Genomic DNA, 13,999 nt, shown 5'->3' with positions numbered 1-13,999 from the left:
CTCATTGTTGCTGTGGCACCATTCTTCTTTCCATAAAATCGCTGTAAAACATGTGACACACACAACAGTCCTTTCAACTCGAGCGCCCCAGAATTAAAGACTTGAACCATTTCCACCACACATGGAACCATTTCCACCACTTCCCACCTCCCTGAATATGCAGGACCAATCCAGCCCTTAGTACTGCACATGCTCTGCCTGTCTTTAATCCTCTCCACACTAAAGCATCTCAGCATGCTGTGGATTATAAACCCGTAACGCTGGGTCAGCTGCTTTTCTTGACGACTGTCTTCTGTTCAGTTGTCCTGCTGACCAACATCACATCAGAGGATCACAGAATCAGTTAGGTTGGAGAAGACCTCTGAGATCATCGAGTCCAACCTGTGAGCCCTGACACCATCATGGCAACTATGGCACCAAGTGCCACGTCCAGCCTTTCCTTAAACACCTCCAGGGACGGTGACTCCACCACCTCCCCTGGGCAGCCCATTCCAATGCCTAATCACCCTTTTTATGAAGAAATTTTTCCTAATGTCCAACCTAAACCTCCTCTGGTCCATCTTGAGACTTGTCGCCTCTTGTCCTGTCGCTGGTTGCCTGGGAGGAGAGGCCGACCCCCACCTCACTACAACCTCCTTCCAGGCAGCTGTAGAGAGCGATAAGGTCACACCCGAGCCCCCTCTTCTCCAGGCTGAACGACCCCAGTTCCCGCTGGATCTGCTGCCCCCTCCAATTTCACCCACTTGTTTAGAACGGCCTGTTTCAAATCCCCCTCTAGTTTCTCCTTTCACAGAGCCCAGATTCCTCGGCCTTGCCCTGCTGGGAAAGCCTGAACCCGAAACCGCGGCATTTCTGTTTTCCCTCCCTTACGGAAGCTCCCGGTGTGGAAACAAAGCGGGGCTTTCCATAGGGCAGGGTCCGCGTTTCCCACCCCCCCTCCCCGCTCCTCAGCAGCGGCCCCGCCGCCCGCCCTCCGCGCCAGGCGCGGCGCTGTGGGCCCGAGCGGCCGCCCCGCCCCGGCCCCGGGGCGCAGCCGGGCCCCGGCAGCGGCGGCGCGGCCATGGCGGCGGAGGGCAGGGCGGCGGCCGCCGAGCTGCAGCCGGAGGGGGACGCGGAGGGCGGCGGCAGCGGCGAGCCGGAGGGCGGCTTCGGGCAGCTGCTGGAGGAGGAGGAGGACGGGGAGGACGCCGGTTACGTGCTCTACAGGTGCGGCCGCGGCCCCGGGGCCGGGGCGGACCCTCGCGGCGCCTCACGGGCTGGGGGCGCGGGGTGGCGGAGCTGCGGGGGGGCCGGAGGAGCGGGGAGCCGGAGGGAGGGGCAGGGACACCTCCCGGTAGACCAGGTTGCTCAAGGCCTCATCCAGCCTGGCCTTGAACGCCCCCGGCTTTGGGGCATCCACGACCTCCCTGGGCAACCTGTTCTATTGTCTCGCCACCCTCACGGTAAAGAATTTCTTCCTATATCTCACCTAATATACGTTGTTTCGGTCTGTACCCCTTACTCCTTGTCCCATCACTATTACAATTCCTGACGGAAGTCCCTCTGTGGCTTCCCTGTAGGCCCCTTTTAGATGCTGGAAGGTTGCTGTGAGGTTTCCATGCATCTTTCTCTTCAGCCCCAGCCCGCTTGTCAACTTCGTGGCCCTCCCCTGGACTCGCTCCAACAGTTCCATGTCCTTGTGATGTTGGGACACCCTTACCTGTTTGTATACGGTCTGTGTTATAGCCAATAATGTAGTGGCAATAATACTGGCTGTTGGGAACGAGGATGTATTTCTGGACACGTGTGTGTTTGTGTGTGTGTGTTGTCGTTTATGTAGCATTTTGTGCATTAATTAGAAACATTAAAACGACAACAACATGTATTTACAGGGACAGGAAGGAATGGGCAGATATTGAACCTGTCCCTCAAAATGATGGGCCAAATCCTGTTGTTCAGATCATCTACAGTGAAAAATGTAAGTCTTAAATATGTTCATCACTGAAAACTTCTGCCCATAGCGTTGTTAAAGCAAGACTTCATGTTTTGGATAATATTTTCTACAATTGCGTTATGGTGGTTGCATGTGATGTTTTCACCAAGCTTCTCTGAAGGTGAATCTTCACCTGAGATGGTTATAGACAAGGTACTCCTTTAAAATTCTATGGCTTAAGAGGTAACACAGCAGATAGTGTGGTTTATGACATAAGGCATTTCCAGCCCACAAGTGAAAGTGAGATGTGAAACTCCTGTGTCTGGAGAAATAGGGTGAGTAGGCAGCATGGAACTTTTATGATTGTTTTGGATATTACTCAGATGGTGTATTTCTAACATATTTTTGCAGCTTTTCAGTGGGATAGTGTCATGCAGAGGTTTTAGTAGAAAGTGCTGTCAGAGCAATATGTAGCTACTGTTTTAAAGAGGTATATTTCAAGTACACAAAACAAGAAATAACTTCAAAGGATTATTAACGTTACCCTCTAATCAGGCCATTTGTAGTGGGTTTCTGTGGCTGGGTCTGATGGGTGGGGGGGCTACAGGGGTGGCTTCTGGTAGAAGCTGCCAGAAGCTTCCCCTGTCCAGTGGAGCCAATGCCAGCCGGCTCCAGGATGGGCTTCCTGCTGCTGGCCAAGGCCAAACCAAGGAGGAGTGACAGTAACGCCTCTGTGATAATATATTTAAGAAAAGAAGATTGTGGCACAGAAAGAATTCCAGCCAGGGAAGAGCAGAGAGAGAAGATGGGAACAACAAGGTAGACACCAAGGGCAGTGCAGGAGGAGGGACAGGAGGTGCTCCAGGTGCCAGAGCTGAGGCCCTGCAGCCCCTGGTGCAGAGCAGGGTGGGGCAGAGATGCCCCTGCAGCCCATGGGGGAGCATTGGAGTGCAGAGATCCCCCTACATCCCATGGATGAGCCCATGCTGGAGCAGGTGGATATCTGAAGGAGGCAGTGACCCCATGGGAGGCATAAGAGGGAGTGGGGTCCTGCTGGGGACCTGCAGCCCCTGGAGAGGGAAGCCCACACTGGAACAGGTTTTTCCTGGGTAGGACTTGTGGCCCCTGTGGGGGACCCATGTTGGGACAGCTCATTGGTGAAGGACTGACCCCATGGAGGAGTGACCCATGGACAGCAGTTTGGGAAGAGCTGCTGCCTGAGGGGTGGCAACAGTTCAAGGACTATCTCCTGTGGAGGTTATTTTACTTCTCACTCTTTTGCTCTGACCCTCTTAGTAATAAATTCACTTAATATCCCCACTTTGAGTCTGTTTTGCCTGTGCTGGTGATCAGTCAGTGACCTCTCCCAGCTGTTATCTCAACTGATGAATCCTTAGCCGTTTTTTTTTGTCTCTCCTCTGTCCGGTTGCAGAGGGGAGTGAGAGGGTGGCTTTAGTGGGTACCTGGCATCCAGCCAGGGTCAGCCCACTACGCTGTTGTTTCACAGCCTTGGATAAGATGCTGTTATCTGTTTAGTTCGAGATGTCTACGATTACTTCCGGGCTGTTCTGCAGCGGGATGAGAGGAGCGAAAGAGCTTTCAAGCTAACAGCAGATGCCATTGAGTTAAACGCTGCAAACTACACAGTATGGTACGTAATCAGCTTGGGATTGTTTCTATGGTCATTTGATTCCCTACCTCTTATGTCTTCAATATCTTATTAGTCCAGTAAGGGCATGACCAGTTGAGTTTACACAGAGGAGTTTGTAGATTTCTGGTGAGCTTCCAAAGAAAGCCTTTGTTCAGTATTTTCCATGTCTCATTTTGATTCAGTGGGGTTTTTTTGGCTTTGGGGATATTATCAGTCAAGATCAGGGTTAGCCACAAAAAGGACTTTGCAGTTTAAAATTATATCACTTATCTGATAATGTGGCCTTAGCAAAATGCTGAAGATGCCCTCAGCTGACTTCAAGAAGAGGCATAAATACATGATAGCAAATAAGTTTATACTTACTAAATAGTGAATTTTAGAAGATCTGCCAGGTTACTGTTTAGATAGGTAATGAATAAACAGTGAATTTCTGATATTCAGAGTAGGTCCTCTTAACTCGCAAAAGCCAACAAGTGCCTCTTGTACATCTTTATTCCACTAACTTCCACAAAATCAGGAAGTTTACATTATTTTAAGCACAGAAGTCGTAGTTTCTGTGGCAAAAAGACTAGTGTGTGTAGACGTGTTAACTTGAAACAGCATTGCTAGAATCTTAGGTAACAAACTGTTGTAACCAGTCATGTTCCAGTTCTTCACTGTTCAATAATTGAATGCCCTTCAACAGAACTAGATATGTGGTTTAGGTTTTTGCACTGGTTTGGTTTTTTCACTATTTTTAACTCGATATCTATTAGAAGAACTGTGAACAAAGGTGGTTCTGTGTTCTCCTCCATGAATTTTAGGAAAGTCCTGTCGCAGTGTTCAAATGCTTGACTTTTATACAGGCATTTCCGGAGAGTCCTCCTGCAGTCTTTGGGAAAAGATCTCCACGAGGAACTTAAGTATATTACAGCTATCATTGAAGATCAGCCAAAGAACTACCAAGTCTGGTAAAACCGTGCAGTCTTTTCAGTTTGTAACATTTTTGCAATTAACTTTTGCTTTGTCAATTGTCCATAAGTTGTGACCATTGGTCCTAAAAGTTGTTAAGAGCTGCATTCTGCAGCTGCTGCAGTGGCAGTAGCAGAGGAGTTAAATGGAGTTGCATCACATCAAAGTTCTCTTCAGCTATTCGTTCTAAACTTATGCTCATAACATGCTAAACAAATCTTGTTTTCTTGTTAATTTAAATTTTTAAACTGTCAAAATAAGTCTGACATGAAAAAAATGACTTGTGAAAAAGCAAACAAAGAGGCAAATAGAAATCAGTATTTTTTTATGTTGTGTCTTGGAGTTTGCTTGCTTGTTGTTGGGTTTCTCCAAAGTGAGTGGGAATAGGCAATGTTGATATTGCTGGCGAAAATTATGTAGTACTAGAAAATTTTATTCTGCTAAAGATTTTGGCCATGAGTGTTAAAAGTGAAAATAGGTTACTTCAGGTGAACATTACTTGCCTAACATGAGATGTTTGGCCAATGTGTATGTGTAGGTAGAATTTACCGTAATAGAAGTAGACATCATACATTTCTCGGAGCCAAGTGACATGCTTTGGTGTGTTTAATTTGAAATATTTAACTAGTGGGTTTTTTCCTGAGCAGAACAGTTGCTATATGCTGCTTTAATACAGACCACACGTTCACAAAAAAATTTTAGGCTTTGTTCCTCTTGTCATCAGGCATCACAGACGAGTGTTGGTGGAGTGGCTGCAGGATCCATCCCAAGAGCTTGAGTTCATAGCTGACATTCTTAACCAAGATGCCAAAAACTACCATGCATGGCAACACAGACAGTGGGTTATTCAGGTATTGTGTATCCACAGAACTCATTGGTTCCTTAAATAACCTGCTCAGGTTGTAGAGTTTCGCTTCTTAAGTACAACCTGAATTGCATTTGGCACTTTGTTTCTTAAGGCTGAAGGGGGAAAAGCAACTGCATTTTTAGTGTGTGGTAGGGGTTAGCTGTGAACTTGCCTTTTAGGAAGTGAGGTCAAAAAGTTGCCCTGTTGTTTGCTTACTGTTATGTGTGTGAATTTAATGATGAGCTAATAACTTCTGAGTGCAACTGAATAGCGTAGCATGTTCTTAGTGCACCCTTATTTTTTTAATTTGAACTTTGTGTTGATTTCTTCAAGGAAAGTCTCTATATCTGATGTTCAGACAACTTAGGAGCAAGGATCATGTATTTAATTTTAAAAAGATAAAAACTTCTGATTGTGATTCTCTCTTCCTTCCCTTTCTATAGGAGTTTAAATTATGGGACAATGAACTGGAATATGTAGACCAGCTTTTGAGAGAAGATGTGAGAAACAACTCTGTTTGGAACCAACGGCACTTTGTCATTTTCAACACCACTGGCTACGATGATCCAGCAGTCCTAGACAGAGAAGTCCGGTTAGTTATGCTATTCAGGCTCACATTAAGAGTTCTCCATTACATGGAAGCAAAGGAATACTTTGACAGTCTGCATGGGCTTGTGTTTCCTGTTTTTCATGCACTTTTGAGGTTCACTGTCATTAGTAGCTGATCAAGTGTCAGACTGAAGCAAGCTCTGCTTACCCTGGGCAAGCTACTCTCATAAATCTGTTTTCCCAACCTGCTTGTTGGGAAACAAGTTTTGTTCAAACAAAACTTTTGGCTTTTTATGATCATCTAGCTACAGTGGGAAAACCCGCAGAAAATCCGTGACACTGGAACCACTTAAGTTGTGCCATTCATTAGTATCCTACCCCTAGAAAGCTTGGAATGACAGGCACTCTTTGTGTTGTACTAAATTGCTGTTTCAGTAGTACAGTGACCACAATGATTTAAATGTAATGTGGACATGGATTGTAGAAAGAGCAGTTGCCTTTTGTGAGGAATTTGACGGAGCTGGAAAAAGAAAGGAGCTTTCAGGGGTATGTGGTTGGCACAAAGACAGCTACCTCTGTGAGTTGGCTAGTTTTGAGGAAAATGAGCTCACTGTTTCTGAGTGGTATGTTTTTAACTGAAGGCAAACTGGGCTTCTAGACATGTATTTTGCTACTCATGATGGTAAGAGAAGGTTTTTTATATAGGTTTCGTATCTCAGCCTGCTGGTCAGGGTTATTAGTTACAAGAAGATATTTGTCTAATGTGGACAAGCAATCAAAATAAGGAACTGGAATATTTTGGAGTTATTCTTCAGAAGAAAGACTGAATTTCTGAATATGTCCATTAGTACATTTTTTAGAGGATCCCAGGCCTCACCACCTTTCATGGTTGTCTTTGCAACCTGCTGCAAGTTGTACTTCTCTACCAGTTTATAACTTTGAACTGTTTCCATGACTTAGACTTGGATATTTTCAACTTCTTCTCTTGAGAGGTTCGATGGGACATCCTCCCTTGATCTGTTCAAGATAATTGGATCCCATCTTAAGAACCAGACTGTCAAAGGTTTAAGACTTCACAGATATCATTATAGAACTGTAGCTGGGCTGCTTGATGCTTGGTAAACTTGGTCTTTGTCCTAGTGACTGCAGAATGTTAAAAAATAGTTAGGATTTGGGGTATTCTTTTTCTGGTACGCCTGATGTAACTTTTTGTCAGTATCTGCTGTCTCTGGAAATCATTGGAATGCCTGGTTATGCTGGGAAAGGGCAGAAGGTAAAGTCTGTTTGGTGGAGATGAAATGCGGCTTTGTGACTATATGGGAGGTGCCTTTCCTTGCTTCACTTTTAGAGCAGTTGCCTCACTGCTGCTTTCAAAGAACTGTTGCAGAAGGCTGTGTGAGCTGAAAGCTCAAGCTCTGCCTTTCTATGGGTTTGCTTGAGTGCAGCCTCATGAAAAAGGTTCTGCAAATAGGTACAGAACATACCACTTGCAGTCATATTAACATAGCTCACCCCAATCTTCAGTTACTCCGGCCTTTTTCAGCCCCTCACCATTTCTGAGCATCAAGACACAAGTTATTCCTTTAGCATACCAGGAGAGTATATTATGTTGTTTCTTAGTGTTATTGCTAATAATTTTGAGAACCGGCTAATTATTGTATAACGCCCACCAAATTGAACACTTCAGATTTTAAAACACCTTTCACAGTGTCTGCCTCTCTGAGACTTCTGATGATTATATTGTGAGCCATTTTTGATCTATGACCCAACTGACATGATCTGCAAAAAGTCTGAAGTATAGACGAGAGGGATGTATTCGGAATCTTCTGAGCACTTCCAGGTAGTTTCTAACTGTATTGTTATTGGTTGCATTCATGACCTGTTCTCTTTTTCTTGCAGGTACACTCTTGAGATGATCAAAGCAGTGCCACATAATGAGAGTGCTTGGAACTATTTAAAAGGGTGAGGTCTATTTCTCTGTGAGGCAAAGAGAATATCTCTGTAAGGTGTCTTATGCCTACTTCTTAATTGAAGAGAACTTGTTGCTGTTCATCCTAGTGTAGTGTACTTAAGCAAGCAGGCAAATACTGACACAAGGTGTTACTACATTAACCTAATTTCTCTGTAACTTTCCACTAGGCTTCTAACCCTGTAGTTCTTGTAGGAGGACTGCAGGTACTTCTGCTTTTAAAATCTTGACTGTAATGTTACTAGGTTCAAGAGCATAGAGTAGGAATTAAGGAACATGCTTTCAGTCTAACTTCTGTTCAGTCGAGCATGAACTATACTAGCTTATACAACATTAAGCTGTCCTAGTGCTGCATGCTGCTTACCTTCTGCCTTACGTGTATTTGCACCCTGATTTCAAAAACTGATCTCCAAGCAAAGGAGTCATAACAAAAATGCAATTATTCACACCAGATTCATGGTCAAGATCATGTGTCAAGCCTATTAACCTCTGTTCTAGGATTCTGCAGGATCGTGGTCTTTCTAAGTATCCAAATCTGTTAGAGGAACTGTTGAATTTACAGCCCAGTCATAGTTCACCCTATCTGATTGCCTTCCTTGTGGACATATATGAAGACATGCTTGAAAACCAGTGTGATAACAAGGAAGAAACACTGAACAAGGCATTGGAGGTATGTTTTGAGGGCTTGGTTTTGCTTCTCACCGATGACATCTCTTGCTGTCTGCTTTTACAGCCTGACAAAATGGGGTTGATTTTCATAAATAAAACAGGTGACTTGCTAAAACCAATGGTCTCTGAAGAGTTGAACACAAAAGCCACACAATCACAAGGGTCTCATGAATTTAAATAATAACTCGCCAGTTACAGAATCACTGTAAGTTTTCTTCACCTGGTAGTAAAAGAAGATTTCTAATACTGCTTGCAGAAGAAAGAAGAGGTTTGAACAATTGGTTTCTAGTGTTAACTCTGTAGCATGAACTCACTCTCTTCTCTGTAGGTTAATGATTTTTTTCTCAGAGTATCTGTATCCAAACAATCTCAAACTCCTTTTGCCCTTCTTAGCTTTCTCTGAGAAAGCTGTCACAATTAGCTTATGGCCAGCAGGCACTGGGGACATCAGTAACAAATGTCAGGCACCATTTCCTGCAGAGAATAAATTACTTCTAGCAATGTTGTTTATCTCCCAGTGCTTCATATTTGGATACTCCTTGGTGCCGTTTGTAGTGTAATTTTTACTACACTTTTCATTCACTGTGGGACAGACTGGAGCTTGATGTAATTAGAGCTGCAGTTTTGCCTGGTGTCTTTGTGTTCCAACATTATTCTTTCTCAACATTTCCCCTTTGTTGTGTTCTAGGAGGAGATTGTAACTAAGTGCAGTTGTACCTCCTAGATTTATGTCCCCTTTATACTATTTCACTGAATTTGATTTCTTCCTCTGTTTAGGCATCCACGCTCCTAATTTCTCGATTCCATTTCACTGAGTAAGGCAATGTCATCTGCATAATAAAAGAGAATTTACTAGAACCTTTGGAAACAGTGTTCATACCATGTAAAATATACAAAACCTATCCTGTGAGTAGGATGTACATGACTGCTTACCCAAACCAAAATAAAAAAAATCCAAACAAACATGTAGCAATGTCTGTATAGCACCAACTCTTAACATATCATGAGAGATGGTTACTGACTTGTCTGGAGAGCCCTTTTGGGACAATCTGCTGAGAAAAAAACAGAAACAGAATTTCTCCTGTCTGTCCATTAGGAGTACTGAAGATTCAAGAGCAGGATGATCCTCCAGTGTTTGGAATCAAGTGGTTTACACCTGTTGGATCACGAAAAGACAGTCAAGGTTCTCAGGAAATATATTGTGATATACTATAGGCTGAATAGGCTGGGGTGGATGACAAATGCTAGGCATGGAAAGGAGTCACAAGGAAACTGTTGAGACTGTAATGGAACTGGAGGGATTTTTGTGCAGTGTCAGACTGGTTGACTACCAGTTGGAGTTGTCATCAGTTTGATATTGTTCGACAGTTGTAAATCCAGTGAATAAAACAAATACTGTTATTGAGAAAGGTGTTTCTAATACTATCTGAAACATATATTGCATGCACTTTATAAAGACAAGGATTCTGTAAGCTTTTGGTATAACGCTCCATTCTCTCTATTTTTCTTTCATAGTTGTGTGAAATTCTGGCTAAAGAAAAAGACACCATTCGAAAGGAATACTGGAGATACATTGGAAGGTCCCTTAAGAGCAAGCACAGTTCAGGCACTGAACAGACCAGCACACTGACAGATAAGCCACAGTAACTGAATATGGAAGAAAACAGTGTTAAGCTCTCAAGCCGTTCTAAAGCAATACTAAGTAGAGTCATAAACTCGTTTAAAATCCTGTGTAGTATTCCCCCGGTGAGGAGATGTTGCAATGAAAGAGGAGTGCAGAGTGCTGTATAGTCCTGGATCACTGCTGCTTCTGGTGATAGCTCTAGGTGCAGTCAAGAAATCACAGAATATGCTGAGTTGGAAGGAACCCACAAAGATCATCAAGTCCAACTCTTAGCTCTGCACAGGACCATCCCCAAGAGTCACACCATGTGCCATCATCGAAACACCTCTTGAACTCTGTCAGGCTTGGTGCTGTGACCACTGCCCTGGGGAGCCTGTTCTAGTGCCCAGCCACCCTCTGGGTGAAGAACCTTTTTATAATATCCAAACTAAACCTCCCTGGGCACAGCTTCAGGCCATTCCCTTGGGTCCTGTCACTGGTCACCACAGAGCAGAGATCAGTGCCTGCCCCTCCTCTTCCCCTCATGAGAAAGTTGCAGGCTTCTCCCCTCAGTCTCCTCCCGGCTGAAGAACGTTTGCCAGCTTCAAGTTGAGTTGTGGCTTCCCCAAGATCACTCAGAAATTATTGAGAAAGGTTTTGCAATGACATCAGCCAGCTCTTTGAGGATTCTGGGATGAAGCCTATCAGGCTCAATGGATTTGTAAGGATCCAGCTGGAGCAGCAGATCCCACACAATTTCAGGTTTGACTGGGAGTTGGTCATTCTGGCAGTCATGGTCCTCCCACTCAGGGTGCTGAGCAGACCTCCCTTGGTCTGTCATGCGTGTTGAACACAGGCAGAGAATGTGTTAAACAGCTCTGCCTTGTCTCTGTCCCTGTGTGTGAGGTGACCATCTAAGGCATATTAATATAATACAAACCACATAGACCCAGCTAGTTTGGGGGTTCACAGGCAAATCCTCTTTATTCAAATCAGACATTACCTTATATATATGGGTTCAAAGTAGCATGTGACTCCCTTGACCAGTCACCAAGGGCATCTCACTGCCCATGTGAGTGGGAGTACTTGGGAACTACATCTCCCTGGGCGCTGTTCGGCACCCTTCCTGAAACCCAACTCCCCTCTTCTTTATTATTATGAGGAAATGCAGAACATTGCATATAACAGTACGTTTTAAACTATGTAAACCCTCTTTAACAATCACCACTGCATCACAGTGACTCAGCTCACTGCCCACCTTGGTCTCTCAACAAACTTACTTATTTGAGCCTTTATCCTTGAAACTTGCTTGACATAAATTTGAACTTTTATTTCCTAAGGGTTTGGATGTATTTGGGATAAACAACAACTTTATTAACCTGAGGGTTTTTGCATAACTGGGTAAAACATTGACTTTCACTTCCCCGAGGGCTTGCATGTAATTGGTAACCAGGAGAAATTCAACTCCATTTCAAGAAAAGGGCCCTTAGAGAGCAAGTGTTACGTGATGCAAGTGTTATTTGTTCAGGGCACATAAGTATCTCCAAGTCTACATATGTATATGTCCACACAGCTTCTCTCATTCATTTGCACCAAGGTAGCAACCTTTTCCAATGTGCTTGCAACAAACGTGGGTAGAGCCCTTCCCAAATCTTCGTTCATGAAGCCTAGCCATGATGATGAGCTACCTTTTCACACTCATACATAAGTGGCCACTTCATTCATCTTCATTCATGCATACTTAGAATTTTTATTATGTCTCTAAATCACGAAGTTTGGGTTTTTGTAGAGGTTTAAAGTTTTGCTCCATGGACAGATTTGTGAGTTGTATGTGAGATTTTTAAAGTGTCCACATCTTCTATCTCTGCTTTCTCTTGAGCAGTCTCCCCAAATTTTTTTTTCAAGCAGTGACACCAAGGATTCTACTTAACAGAATCCTGCATAGTTATTTCTATCATTTCCCTTGAATTTTAACTTTCCATGCCGGCTGCTTACCTCGAGTTCTCTGTAGCTTTAGCTTTTCTCCTTTCAAAGCTTTACTCTGCCACATCTTTCATGTGCACAATACTTAGATTCTCAGAGCTCCACACAGTCCTCTGCTACGCGACATCCCAGCCATCTTTTTGCACTGGTATTCCACGTCCTTTGTTTAACAACGTTTTCTGCCTGCTTTTAGCTCGGTTTATAATGTCTGACTTTTTTTCGGAGAAAAGCATTCCAAGTTCTTAAAACAAACTCATTCGAACGCTGCTGTAATTCTCCTTGTTACAAGGCAGTCTCTAATCATCCCCGATACAGGGTTGTGCCCCGCGTTGGGCGCCAGATAAAGCGTATTAATATAATGCAAACCACACAGACCCGGCTAGTTTGGGGGTTCACAGCCGAATCCTCTTTATTCAAGTCAGACAACACCTTATATATATGGGTGCAAAGTAACACGTGACTCCCTCGACCAGTCACCAAGGGCATCTCACTGCCCATGTGTGTGGGAGTACTTGGGAACTGCATCTCCCCAGGTGCTTTTCAGCACCCTTTCTGAAACCCAACTCATACAACCATGCTCATCCTGTAACAGGCTGATGATATTTCTATTACTGCCTGTTGCCATTAATGTGTTGGAAAAAGCTTTTTATTGTCCCCCACATTTCTGGCACCTTCAACCCCAGAGCTTTGGCTATATGAATTTTCTCCCTACAGTGGCAAGGAGCATCTCTGAATTCTTTCCCTGTCACTTGACCTTGCTTCCACTGGGCATAGACTTTCCTCTTTTGCCTTATTTCTAAGAGAAGATCCCTGCTGCACTGAGCCAGCCTTCTGCCTCAGCTGGTTGACTTCCAGCGTTTGGGAATTGCTGCTCCTGTGCCCTTAGGAGGTGATGTTTGAAAAGTGACCAGCACTGATGGACCCCAGCACCTGCAAAAACATTTTCCCAGGGGACCTTACTTACTGATTCCCTGAGCAACCTGAAGTCTGGTCTCCTCATGTCCAGAGTTGAGGGTTTGCTGGCACTTTTCTTCCTGTCAAGGAGATTTTAAGCGATTTTAAACTCAATCACTTTGTGGTCACTGTGGCCAAGAGGCCACCAGTCTCCATTTTAACGAGATCCACTCTGTGGACAAGCAGCAGATCAAGAAGGGCATCTTTCCAAGTCAGCTCCCTCAGGATCTGTTCCATAAAGTTGTCCAGGTATTTTAGGAATCTTTTGGCCCAGGTTGTATCAAGGCTTAATTATTGAAATGTACCAAGTAAAGGTTTTAGTTCCTACCTAAAAATACATAAAGCTGTACCTACTATTTTGGCAGTACTCAGTTAATGGTTGGACTTGATATTAGAGGTTTTTTCCAAAATAAGCTATTCTGTGATTCTTTGAGGCATAAAAAAATTTCTCATGTCCTGGCTTACCCACTTGTGGTTCCTAACACTGTCTCATCAGATGCAGTAATGACTGCAGTTTGTTTAGCTGTAGTGGATATAGAGTAACATGGTTAGTGCAAGCAGGCTCTGCAGTTGTTGCCTTACGTGGGAGCAGCTGTGCAACACTGTCAGCATAAGCTATTGTATGCAACTAACTCCAAGTGTAATTTTATAATAAAAACATAACTTAAAGCATTTGTCTGATTTTTTTTAGTGTGTTTATTTTGGTCTTCCTGTGTGTGCGTAGTCTGTTCTTCTCAGATGCTAGTAGAGATAAAATATCCCCTTTCACGGATATTGGATTGTATCACAGTGAGGTGTCTTTTGCACTGAGTATTCTTAACCTGGAAACTTTCAGTTGAATACTTGATGTATTCAGTGGAGTCTTAAATTCTTATCTGCACAGTCAGGAAAAAATCCTTTGAGGATCCTAG

General features: G+C 43.9%; 1 protein-coding gene across 1 annotated transcript; it reads left to right on the top strand.

Moving 5' to 3' along the window:
• Positions 1–1,045: 1,045 nt before the first annotated feature.
• Positions 1,046–13,762, top strand: FNTA (farnesyltransferase, CAAX box, subunit alpha). Its single transcript, XM_064642062.1, has 9 exons — positions 1,046–1,206; positions 1,872–1,957; positions 3,449–3,563; positions 4,409–4,513; positions 5,239–5,365; positions 5,805–5,953; positions 7,810–7,872; positions 8,378–8,549; positions 10,064–13,762. Exons 1-9 carry the CDS (start codon positions 1,061–1,063, stop codon positions 10,193–10,195), a joined length of 1,095 nt encoding a protein of 364 aa, XP_064498132.1. The 5' UTR covers positions 1,046–1,060; the 3' UTR covers positions 10,196–13,762.
• The last annotated feature ends 237 nt before the right edge of the window (positions 13,763–13,999 follow it).

The sequence above is a fragment of the Pseudopipra pipra genome, chromosome Z, assembly GCF_036250125.1.
Source record: "Pseudopipra pipra isolate bDixPip1 chromosome Z, bDixPip1.hap1, whole genome shotgun sequence".
NCBI lineage: Eukaryota > Metazoa > Chordata > Aves > Passeriformes > Pipridae > Pseudopipra > Pseudopipra pipra.
The sequence above is the reverse complement of the archived record's forward strand: the minus strand, read 5'-3'. Positions and strand labels throughout refer to the sequence as shown.